Source organism: Panthera uncia, chromosome E1, assembly GCF_023721935.1.
Source record: "Panthera uncia isolate 11264 chromosome E1, Puncia_PCG_1.0, whole genome shotgun sequence".
NCBI classification, from domain to species: Eukaryota; Metazoa; Chordata; class Mammalia; order Carnivora; family Felidae; genus Panthera; species Panthera uncia.
Genome location: NC_064814.1, coordinates 6,375,146 through 6,387,867, shown reverse-complemented (window position 1 = coordinate 6,387,867; position 12,722 = coordinate 6,375,146). Strand labels below are relative to the sequence as shown.

Below are 12,722 nucleotides of genomic sequence, written 5' to 3'. Positions count from 1 at the left end.
CCACCCTGGTGGCTGAAGGCAAAACGATGTTATGATCTTAAAGTTCTAGAGATTAAGGTCTGGGATGAGTCTCACTGGGCTAAACTCAAGGTGCTGGCAGGGCTGGCTCTTCCTGGAGGCTCTAAGGGAGAAGGGCTTCCTTGTCTTTTCCAGTTTCTGGAGGCCGCTGCACCCCTGGCTCGTGGTCTCTTCCATCAACCAGCAGGGGTGGTTGAGTCTTTCTCACCCTCATTACTCTGACACTGGCTCTCCTGTGTGCTTTCACTTATAAAGACACTGGCGATTCCATAGGGTTCATCCAGATATCTCAGGATCACCTCCCCATCTCAGGGTCAGCTGGTTGGCTATCTTAAATCCATCTGCATCATTAATTCTCTTGCGCCAAGGAATCTAGCACATTCAGAGGTCTGGGGATTAAGACATCTTTGAGGGGGAGTAATTCTGCCCACTGTCAAGGGCTGGTACTTGTTCCATGGATCCAGCCCTCCCCTCCCAAGTGCTTGGGAAATGCTGAGAAAGAGTGGGAAGCTGGCATTCCTGCTTTCTCACATTCCCAACACGGTAGAGAGGTTGGGCCATCAACCTGAAGCCTACCCCCTCAAAAGCATCCAAAGAACAATGAATTAACTCTTTCCTCAAAGGGCACACCCCTGACCCAGTTTCACCCCATCGGAGTTCAGGGTGAAGGTGCATTTTCTCCCAGATGCCCCTTCCATGGCCTACCTTCCAGTCCACTCCTTCTTCCTTCCCTTCTCAAGGACCAATTCCTTGTAGCTTTGTCCTGCTGGACAATGTGTCCGAATGAGGCCAGGCACTTGACTCATGCTTCACAACTGGCTTTTGTCCTGCTCATGACTATTTGGAGACCAGTTGTTCTGTAGAGTCAGGAGGGGAGGATGAGGGACTTTTAGGAGACTGAAGGGCATGGGTGGAAGCCTGTAGGTGGAGAGATGGGACCGCAGCCCCACAGGGATTGGAACTTGGGAACAGAACACAGTGAGTTCAAGGATAATTTCAGGAAGTACAAGGGAGCATGTCTTCTCTCTCAAGAAAACCCCCTGTGAAATGCACATGACAAAACTTGCTCAAGGCAGGCAGAAGGAGAGAACAAAGCCAGCCTGCATGGGGGCCCTGACACTGCTTGTGGGGGAGGGGATGAGGCAGAGGGTGAGGGCATCAGACTCTTGGATACTGATGTGGACTCCCAGGGGGACGTATGTGAGCAAGGGCCCAATGGTCCACTAGACCATGTGTCCACTGTTCAGGGTGTATGAGATAGTGCACCTCCTATGTGCTACCAGATGGGGTTGAGAGTTGGGAGAGACCCCTCCCAAGAGAAGCCAGAAGGTATTCAGCCAGGCTGAATGGTAATATGAAATGTTATATGAGATGAGCTTGAGAGAGGGCAGAATTTACACAAGGTGGGACAGAAGTAGAATCAAATAGGCAAAGGGAAACCTTTGGTCCTGGCTGGCCTGCTGCTGAGGTGGAGGGGATTTGGGGGAGGCAGCCGACAAGCAGGATGAAATCAGGGTGCAGAGGTGCTGGAGCCCAGGCTAAGGCTGCTGGGAAGCCCCTGAATGCTTCGCCTTGGGCAGCATGGCCGTGCCCTCAGAGGGGCTTTTGGGCAGGGACCGGGGCTGGCCTGTCCTCCAGGTCTGGGGGTGGGAGTGAGGGTGGACAGGAAGGGCCTGGAGCGGCCCCTGAAGAGGGACCCCACTCCTGTCAGCACGATCCCTGCTCAGGGCCCTGCTACACAACTTTCACTTTGTGCTTTTGACCTTTGTGAAGTTGCCCCTGCTTGGGTCCTGCTGTGACTGTGATGTGGGGTCCGGGGGACTCCAGGGGAAGATACGTCAGTCTGAGCAGGAAAAACACAGCCCCCCCCACCATGGACACCCCCACACCCTCTGAGCTCTGGTCAGGGAAAGGGCAATGATTACATTTCCGAGACAGATGGGGGTCCCTGTTAGGTGAGGACTCCCCGCGTCCTGCTGTCAGGAATTAAAGTCTGACTCCTTCCCTGCTCTGCACAGGTCGGGGATCTTGGCCTTCAATGTTGCAGCAGAGAATCCTCCTGTGTGGATCCTCCTGGTACCTTCTCTCCTTGCCACACTCAAGTGGCTCTGCCAAGGATAAATAACTATTACATCGTTCAGGACTCTGGCCAATGATGGGTTTTCCAATTCCAGACCAACCAGTAAGCATAAAACCTGGATTAAATCAACAAGTTCCAGAGTGTGTCCACAAGGACAAAGACCCCCAATGGGCCAGCTGCACAGAGGTCCACCGATTCCACCTTCTGCTGCATCAGTGCCTCCAAGAAAGAATTCCTTGAACGTAAAAGATGGAAAACAGGGTTGGACCATCGCCCAACCCGCATCTGATCTGTTTGCCCTGTATATTCCCTATTAAAATCTTTGGCTTTCTTGTGCTCCCTGGAAATTATTTTGTTTGGACATTCTTTCAATATTTTATATGTGAGAGGACAACCCTTCCCTTCTAGAGGGCGGGAAGCAACTCTAAATCCAATGCTAGAATCCGAATGTGTCTTAGAACTGGGTCGTTGTGAGTATAAATTTGTTGAAACTCATTGAAGTCACTCTTTTTCCCTCTGTAAGTAATCAATGTTTTGCGGGGAGGGGCTTTGAAACAATGCAAATATTCCTGTCCCCTTATCTACATCGGTGGCCTCCAAGCACAGGGGATTCACCCAGTCGTCACCAGAACAGTTCATTTCTGTTCTCCCATTTGTCCCTTGGCCTCACTGGTCCTTATGTGCAGGGGCTCCATGGACTGTTTGGACTTTTCCATCGAGATGGACAGATCTGTTCCCTTCTTGTCTGTGACCCTGCCCATCCCCCAGGCAGCTCACACCCACCATCACCCACTCCTGGGTTTGGCCTGATCTTTGGCCTTTCCATGCTCCCACACCCCTAACCTCCACCCCCCATCTCACCCCAGCTGAACAATGCAAACCCAGGATGCTGGGCTCTTTGTGTTTAACTTCCTCCCACTTACTCATCAAAAACTAACAACACAAAAACAGCCCTTTTCTTTTTAAATTTCAAAGTTATACATTTTCCTCTCAACCGTTTTGTTTTTCAGTGGTGTTTTTTTTTCTCTTTTACTTACATTTTTCCTGGGTTCTGTTCTTTTTTGTCTCTTTATTTTATTTTGAACCATTTTCGGGACTTGTATCTCTTTTCTGAGCTCCTTCCTTAGAGAGGTCATGTTGTCTGTAATTTCTCTTAGACTGAGCCAAACTGGCCATCTGGACTCCTCCTCTGTGTCCTGGGGCCCTGGCACTCATGAAGCAAGTTCTCCAGCTGCATTTTTTTTTAAAAATAATGTATTGTCAAGTTAGCTAACATACAGTGTACACAGTGTAGTCTTGGCTTCAGGAGTAGATTCCCATGATTCATCACTTACATACAACACTCAGTGTTCATCCCAACAAGTGCCCTCCTCAATGCCCATCTCCCATTTGCCCCAACCTCTAACCCTCACCCCCGTCAATCCTCAGTTTGTTCTCTGTATTTAAGAGTCTCCTAGGGTTTGCCTCCCTCTCTGTTTGTAATTGATTTTTCCTTCAATCCCCTATGGTCTTCTGTTAAGTTTCTCAAATTCCACATATGAGTGAAAACATGATATCTGTCTTTTTCTGACTGACTTATTTCACTCAGCATAATACCTTCCAGTTCCATCCACATTGTTGCAAATGGAAATATTTCATTCTTTTTCATTGCCGAGTCATATTCCATTGTATATACATACTACATCTTCTTTATCTATCTATCAGTTAATGGATATTTTGGCTCTTTCCATAATTTGACTATTGTTGATAGTGCTGCTATAATAATTGTGGTACATATGCCCCTATGAATCAGTACTCCTGTATCCTTTGGATAAATTCCTAGTAGCGCTATTGCTGGGTCATAAAGTAATTCTATTTGTAATTTTTTGAGGAACGCCCACACTGCTTTCCAGAGTGGCTGCACCAGTTTGCATTCCCACCAACAGTGCAAAAAGTTTCCATTTCTCCACATCCTCGCCAACATCTGCTGTTTCCTGAATTGTTAATTTTAGCCACTCTGACCAGTGTGAGGTTGTATCTCATTGTGGTTTTGATTTGTATCAAAACATCATCACTGATGATGAGTGATGTTGAGCATCTTTTCATGTGTCTGTTGGCCAGCTGGATATCTTCTCTTTTTTTCCAATATATGAAATTTATTGTCAAATTGGTTTCCATATAACACCCAGTGCTTATCCCAAAAGGTGCCCTCCTCAATACCCATCACCCACCCTCCCCTCCCTCCCAGCCCCCATCAACCCTCAGTTTGTTCTCAGTTTTTAACAGTCTCTTATGCTTTGGCTCTCTCCCACTCTAACCTCCTTTTTTTTTTTTCCTTCCCCTCCCCCATGGGTTTCTGTTAAGTTTCTCAGGATCCACATAAGAGTGAAAACATATGGTATCTGTCTTTCTCAGTATGGCTTATTTCACTTAGCATAACACTCTCCAGTTCCATCCACGTTGTGGATATCTTCTTTAGAAAAGTGTTTGTTCATGTCTTCTGCCCATTTCCTCACTGGATTATTTGTTTTTCATGTATTGAGTTTGATAAGTTCCTTATAGATTTTTGATACTGACCCTTTATCTGATATGTTATTTGCAAATATCTTCTCCCATTCCACTGTTGGACTTTTAGTTTTGTTGATTGTTTCCTTTGCTGTGCAGAAGTTTTTATCTTGATGAGGTTCCAAAAGTTCATTTTTGCTTTTATTTCCCTTGCTGCTGGAGACATGTCTTGACATGTTTCCAGCTGCATTTTGCTGGTGCTGTGTTCCTCTCCTTGAGTCTGTCAGTGAGGAAAGGTGCTGGTCCATTTTCAACTAGAAGCTTCCTTAGAATGTGGTCAGGGCACTGCAGAGAGGGTTGGGTAGGCAGGGGGGTGTTTTACAGCAGCAGGTGACTTCTTGTGGGGAACACCTCCCACCAGTGCTGACAGCTCCAGCCCACATGATTCTGATTCACACCTCTGAAAAGGGCAATACCTCCAGGCCCAGGAGCCCATGCATGTTACCACGTGGGGAGTCGGCCCCAGGTTCCCACCACAGGGCTGTGTCTCCTAGGGCTATGTCTCCCAGGGGCCTCCCCCCAGCCCACTGTGCATCCGGCAGAGGCAGCATGTTCCTCTGAACTGTCCTGCCTGGGACTGGAACGTCCAGTTCTCTCTGCTTAGATCTTCTGTAGGGCACAAAACAGCAATCTGCCTGTCATGTCACAGATTCTGTGGTCAGGAATTCGGACAGAGTGCAGCAAGGATGGCCTGTCTCTGCTCCAAAAACTCTGGGGCTTCAGCTGGAAAGACATAATGGCAGTGGAGGGGGGGGGGACCTAAATGGCTGGGTGCTGCTGTTATCTGGAAGCTTCTTTTCTGCGTGTCTAGAGCATGTGCCAGGTTGATCTCAATCTTGATAGTTGACCTGAGATCCTACAGGAGGCCTCTCCATGTGGACCTGGGTTCTGAGAAGGAGAGTATCCAAAACAAACATTTCAAGAAATGGAGGATGGAGCTACAGGGTTCCTTTGGGCCTTGCCTCAGAAGTCACACAGGGTCACTGTCACCATACTCTATCCATGCATTCTGATGTCCGATGGCGATGAACACTGTTTTTTGGGGGGTGAAAAAAATGCTGTTTTTATACCGAAAATTATTTTTATGTACAAAACATAGGTGATCAGTTGATAGATGGATCGACTGATTGAGATATAGAACATAGGCGTATAGTATATCTTTGGTATTAAAATTTCATACCTATGGCGGGGCGGGCGGGTTCTAATAAAAGAAAATTACTAAACAACATCATTAGGAGGATATCCTTAGGAGGATAATTACGGGGAAAAGTTGGGAATCTGCTCTAAGCTACTGACCTCACAGCCCTGGCCCACCCAGACTCAAGGGGAGGGGACACACCCCCAACTCTCAATAACAGGAGTGTCAAGAAATTTACAGTCCCGGTTTAGAGCTGCCACCTGGAAGAATCTTAATATAGTGCCTTCACATCAGATTAAAGAATGAGGGGCCCAGAAGGGCTGAGGCCCCGGCCCCCCAGTCATAAGGCCAGGGAGCAGACTTGGACCTGCCCCAAGGAGGTCCACACCACAATACTGTGAGTCCATCTGTGCACTGGACAGGTCAGGTCCCAAGTCTGCTGGGGGCACCATGTGGCCCCAGTGTAAGTACTAGGCAGACACAACGATGCTCTGAACTTTCTCTGCTTTACTCACTGGTCACAGACTGCATCCGAGAATTGCATGAACTTATGAATAGGTTTTGCTTGGATCACAATATTTATTTAAGTGGAGGTTGTTGCCTATATGTACACATGAGCCACTTCACTCCTGGCTTCTCTTTTAAAAGCAGAAATGCTGGAAAACAGTGGGTCCACGATGCTACATGCTCCACATAGTCATCAGAATGTTTAAGACCTTCCAGGGGCTTCTAGGGTTCCGGGACACCACTAAAGCACACAGATTAGGAAGGAAAAAATAAAACTGTGCCTTTGTGCAGGCAACATAATTGTGTAGAAAATCCCAAAGAATCTATCAAAAAATTTTTACCAAACTGCTAGAACTGGTAAATTAATTTAACAAGTCGCATGAATAAAGATCGATACACACACACATACATACATATACACACATACATACATACACACACATACACACACATGCATGCACACACATACACACACTCACACATACACACATATATACCAACACATATACATACATACATAAACACATATGCACACACACACATATACACACCTACACACACAATCTTACTTGTAAACTAGCAATGAGGATGTAGAAAATGAAAGGAAAAGTACAGTGTTGTTCACGAGTGCTCAAAAAGAAGACAAAATACCCAGGTATAAATCTAACAGAACACATGCAACATCCAGATACTTAAATTTACAAAACACTGGTGATAGAAGCCAAGGAATATTTAACTAAATTGCAAGAGATACCATGTTTATGGACTGGAAGACTCAACATAGTAAAGATGTCAATGTTCCCAGTATTGATCTATAAGTTTAATACGATTCCGATCATACACAAGTTTACTTGAAAATTTATCTGGAAAGTGAAGAAACAAGAATGCTTGAAATAACTTTGGAACAGAATAAAGTACATCATAAGCTTCTTTCTTGCCCATCATTGTGCTTCCTACACCGCCCTGTGTTTTATTAATAAGGTCTGGATGTGCCTCCCTGGCTGAATTTCTCCTTCAGCGGAGTCCTGGGCCAGTCCCAGCTCTCCTCCAATGGCCCTGCCCTTGTGGGAGCCACGCCAGGGTTCAGGTTCTGAGTGTGGCGGCCCTGCCTGCAAACTCAGTGCTCCGGAGTTTGGAGTGTTTTCTGGAAACTGGCATCACTAGCCCAGGGAAGGCTTGGGCTTGGTGGAGATGAGAGGGCTGCTCCACACACAAGGAGTTGAGTGAAGATGGTGACACGTGCTTATAACAGACTGCGCGCCTCGCTGCAAACTTCAGGGAGGGAGCCGTTGACAAGCATTCAAACCCAACAGAGCCCTTTCCAGGGCTGGTGTGCTCCGTGGTGGCTGTGGCATCATGTCAACCTGATGTGGGGAGGTACTCCTCACCTCTGTGTCCTTGTCTTTAGAAAACTGTCTGCTTCTCCTATGGAAAGCACCAACTGTTGACAGGTGGCTTCAGCCACACTTCTGCTACAGTGGACTGTCCACCAGCCCTGTGTGCAGGAGGCCCACAAGGGTGGAGAATTCTGGGAGTGATATTGGGGGCACCCACTGCAGCTCCAACCAGCTCCAGGGCTTTAACCGAAAGCTCTTCAGTCATGGCCAGCCCAGGCAGAGATGTTTGAGCACAGCGTACATTCCCTGATCACAGGGACACAAGTGAAGTTGAAGCCCTGTTGAGCCCGAAGACTAAGACTATGCGGGGTAAGTCCTCAGGGAGCCTCCTGGCTACAGGGAGGAGGTGGTTATTACCCTGGGAGACACTGAGCTGAGGAGCTTTTGTGGCAATGAAAAGAGTAAAGGGCTGGACTTTCCAGTAACCTCTAGAGAATTCTTGCCCTTGAGAGGTAGGCATAAGAGCAAGGGGCCAAGGAATCTGGGATAGAGAGAGGAGGACCCCAAACACTGGCCCAGGACACTCATCCTTCCTGCACCTGAGCACTTGCAACAAGTGTCATCCAAGACCCAGGATTCTCCCTTGAGATACAGGAACAATATCTCCAGAAGACTTAGGTGCCTCCAGAATCCAGGCACTGCTGCCCCCCTGCCCTGGAGTCCAGAGTCTGAAGGTCTCTTCTATCTGGTCTGAAAGGCTGTTTTCCTGGACAGGGCTTTCCTGGGGACGGTGCACTACGTGATGGCTTCTCTTTGTCAGGCTGACTTCCTCCAGGGCCCTTCAGAGGCCTGTTCACCCAGAGGACAGCACCCACCAATGTCAAGAACAAGGGCAGCTTCAGGAAGACCAGGAGCAGCAAGTGGACACTGCTGGACGAGGACCTGTCCGGGGAAATAGGGACAGAAAGTGAGCTGCCTCCTCAAGGGACTGGGGCCAGGACCCTTCTCTCCCCACCTGTTCCTGCAATCTGAGCCCAAATCACTTAGGATCAAACCTGGAAAGGACACGTGTCAGGGCAGCACTTCTCTGGGCCCCCTCCCCTTCCTTGATCATGAAAGCCACCCTCACCCTCACTTTAAAGTCCTGATCCTTGTCCTCTGTCCTGCAGGACCTGACAGAAACATCATGGCCTTTTCTGGGTATCTTTGGGAGGAGAAAAACAGCCTGGAGCCAGTCCATCTCCCTGCTCTGGCCCCCACAAGCGGCTCCTGGTATAGGATCTCTGATACAGCCAAGACCTCTGGAGGCAAGCCCGGGTTGGGAGGACAGAACCAGAACCTGGAGTCCAGAACCAGGTGGAGAAGTAGAGGGGGTGGGGTGGGGTCGGAGAGGCTGCACATCCACCTGAACCAGCCTCCTGGTCCCCTGTAGCTGCCCCATGTGGGAGAGGGTTCACAGAACAAGTGGTATTTTCCGTGAGGAATCCCCATGCAGCCATGGAGAATGTAAAAATCAGGACCAGAACTGGAAGAAAACCCAGCAGCAGTGAGGTAAAAAGAGCATGGTGTGTTGTCAGCCCCCACCCAAAGGTCCCATAAGGCTTCTGAACCCCTTCTGTGATTTGTAGGTTGTGATCCCTTACCCCGAGCAGTGGATCAACACTTCCTCAGCACTGAAGTTCTGCTTGGTACTCAGCCCCGGAAAGATGTCAGATGCAGCTTGACATGTGGTCTCCTCTGCGGTTTTACGTGGTGCTAGAGACAAGTCACACATCAGGTGCCGCCCTCTCCCTAGCCATGCATGAAGTGCCCATTTGGACCCAATGTTGCACACCATCACCCACTCACAAAAGGGACTCTGAAGCTAGACCCAGGCCACCTCCTGGATGGAGTGAGCCCCTCAGGGACCAAGTGAGACTTTTTCAGAACTGGTCATAAAAGCCATCTCTAGTAAGTGCCAGGTCTTTCTTTCCATCCTAAGTCTGACTCTGCCTGGGGTGACAGCAGGGGTCTCTCAGGGGCTTCCGCAGCTGACGAGGAGCCCCAGAGGGAGGAGGGACAGGGATGAGTCTAAATAGATGGAGTCAGGTCAATAGAAAGTGAGTACAGGGGCAGACTCCATCAGGTGCAGCAGGAGCACAAAGGAGGACATGGACCTCAGCTACTTTCCAGGCAGACAAAGGAAAGACATGAGGGATGGTGACGCCTAGCGGAGGCCGCAGGGATTACAAGATAGTTTTAGGACTCGAGCCTGTTTCCAGGTTGAGGTAAAGAGTGTGGATAATCGATGGAAGAAGGATACAGATGCGCAAAGAGAGAATTTGGCTCAAGGGAATGGAGAGGCAAGGAGCTACAGGGTGAGAAGCCAGCTTCAGGATGACCGTTATTGAACAGAAGGAAACTTCCTTCCACCTAGAAGGGAAAGAGGGAAGAATGAGTTAAGCAGCACAGAAGTGTGTAAGCGCAGAAGAAAAGAAATTGAGAGAGTTCACGTCTGGTATCCCGTACTCCCTTAGTAAGGTAGAAGAACAGGAGGGTCATATTAGAAACCATGAATTTGTATTGACACCCATAGGTGCCTTCTGTGACTATTCTTCAGCAGTACTGGAGCAAATAGATTTTAGGTAGGGGATCAATTTGCCCTAGCTTGCCTGGGACTTTTCCAGTTGTAGCACTGAAAGTCCTGCATCCCAAGGAACTTGCCAGTCCTGGGCAACCCCCAGTGGTTGCTCACCCTAATTTTAAGATGGATCCAGGGATTAAGTTTTCGAGAAGTAGGTAGGGAAATGGTGCACAAGAGTGGAGGGTACTGGTGAGAGAAGAAAATGTAGTCTTCCATGAGGGTTGAGGAAGGAAGTGAGATCAGGGCAGGAGCAGGATGGGTAATAAATGGGGAGAGAATGGAGAGAGGCATCAAAGGATTGGAGGCATATGTGAGGTTGAGAATAGATAGGGCCAGTGGGGGTGAGGGTGTGGGAAAGCTGATACACAGAAAGCTGTCCAAAAGTACAATGTCTGAGTGTAGGGTTCTGAACATGGACCAGTTTGGGGTGACAGCAAGCTGTGCAACGTTGCCATGGAGTGGAATTCTGGAAAGTGGAAATGTGGGCCACTGCAGTCAAGAAGGTCACGGAACCCAAGAAAAGGATGTTGGACTAGTTATTCATTAAAAACTCCCAAGACAATGGCAGGGATTAGGGAGTAAACTAGAAGCTAATGGAAGGCCATGCAAAGGAGAGGTAGAGGGGTGTGGCCATGTGACAAAAATGTTAAAGGAGGCAGATAGGACAGTAATAGGTTGGAAGCTGTAATGAAGGGGTGGGAGAATTTGGACACAGCTTCACAGCCCTATAGCACATCGAGGTAGGAGAAGGAGCAGCTTCCACTCAAGAAGCTTATTTTTTGAAATGAGAGGAGTGAGGTTAATTTCAGGACAGTATAGTAGAGGGAATGTTCTGTGAGCAAGCTGAAGATGTATATGCAACGAGTTTATTTCCTTCAGTGCAGGTTTCCAAACAGCATGGTGGAAATAGCCTTGGTCCAGCAGGGAGGGGCCTCCCAGGCAATGGAGTGAGAGAGTGAGGGCACCTTGGGCTACTCACCCCCACCCATGCCAAGGCTAAAGGGTCAGTCACCTCTCTCTCTGCCCTCATCATAGGCTCTTCCCAACACCACTGGGACTAAGGACTAGACAAGGCCTAAAGACACTCTTCAGTATGGCACCCATCCTCATCCCCATGTTCAGTCATGTCCCATAAGCTCCGCTGATGGAGTGAGAAGATCTCTTACCTGGGGAAACAGACACCTTAACCTGGACTGAAGTGCCAGATGACCAGAAGCCCAGGTACCATGTTTTCCGAACTCTACACCAGTAGGATCCAGCATCGTCTGCAGTGAGGTTCTCCATGGTCACGATGAAGGTAAGGCGATCAGCATGGTCTCTGATAGACACGCGACCATTCTTTTCTTTTGCTTCTCCCTGGGTCTCCACAATATTGTCACATGTGCCCTCATTCTGCCCTCGGCACCAGTATTTTTTATAACTCTGGTACTCTTCCTCATACTGACACTGCACACTCAGAGAGCCACCCAAGGTGCCTGTCACAGAGCTGGGGCCCGTCAGGGACAAAGAGCCTGGAAAACACAAGCCATGTCCCAGGACTCTATCTCAATGGGTCCCCTCAGTAGCTGTATGCCTGAAGCCCAAGGGGAAACTTGCCAAGGAGGTATAGGTGGTTCCAGGCTCAGGTATGGGGACCTGGAGGGACATCTGAACTTAGGACCTAAGCCAGAGGGTTTGGAGACTACAGCCAGAAAGATAAGTAGAGACCTGTGCTCTATAAGCCCAGAAACACTGAGTAACCACATAGGGATGCCAGCCCTTGGGGACAGGGAGAATTGGAACAAAGCTAGTTCTCAGCAGAGTGAGCTGACTGTCTTGCCCTATCCTTAGACTGGCAGCCTTTGCCGGACGTGAAATTCAGTCACACACAAAAATATCTCCCTTTGGAGAGAGGCTCTGCATTCTAGGTTTTCTGCAATTCAAACTTGTTCTGCAAGAGTACAACTTCTTGTTTACTCTGCTCTCCACATGTTCTCAAGAGAGGAAAAGTAAACCCCTGGCTCTCATCCAGACTACACTTGAGGGAGGAGTGACGCATTGCTGAGAAGGGCTCAGTCCCAAGGAGACCCTATTAGGCTTCTCGACAGAGGTTTGGGGCATGAGCTGACTCCTTCCCATTGACCCCCCATCACAGTACCCGGAGCCTCACCATCTTTCTTTACAACTTTCTCCCCTTCCTCTCTCAGGCTAGCCATACAACTCTTTGGGGTGCCCTCTATAAAAATGTAAAGTGGTCACACATTTCCAAACGGTGTTTATAACCTCAGTGTGTGGTGGGTGGGAGAAAGTAGGGACAAGCAGGAAGGAGCTGAGCCAGGAGCTGGGATGGAAAAAAAAGAACCAAAATTCATAAGTGACTCCAAAGTTTCAACCTGGACCCAGGAGGAATCCTAGGGTCAACCCACGTGCATCTGGAGAGGTCAGCCAGTCCACATGAAGGAGTGGGAAGAGGTTTCCAGTCCAGTTTAATTGCAC

At 48.6% G+C, this 12,722-nt stretch overlaps 2 protein-coding genes across 18 annotated transcripts in view; both read right to left on the bottom strand.

The window, feature by feature from the left end:
• Positions 1 to 7,279: 7,279 nt before the first annotated feature.
• Positions 7,280 to 11,791, bottom strand: LOC125926405 (CMRF35-like molecule 2). The gene is made up of 3 exons (XM_049635833.1): positions 11,414 to 11,791; positions 9,268 to 9,379; positions 7,280 to 8,566 (listed from the first exon to the last, which is right to left on the bottom strand). Exons 1-3 carry the CDS (start codon positions 11,529 to 11,531, stop codon positions 8,299 to 8,301), a joined length of 498 nt encoding a protein of 165 aa, XP_049491790.1. The 5' UTR covers positions 11,532 to 11,791; the 3' UTR covers positions 7,280 to 8,298.
• A 401-nt stretch (positions 11,792 to 12,192) lies between these two features.
• The window catches only part of CD300LF (CD300 molecule like family member f), a 104,170-nt gene continuing 103,640 nt past the window's right edge, over positions 12,193 to 12,722 (bottom strand). For all 17 annotated transcript variants that reach the window (XM_049635812.1, XM_049635813.1, XM_049635815.1 and 14 more), the window contains one exon: positions 12,193 to 12,567. The gene's annotated coding sequence lies outside the window, so the exon portion shown is untranslated. The remainder of the gene's footprint in view (positions 12,568 to 12,722) is intronic.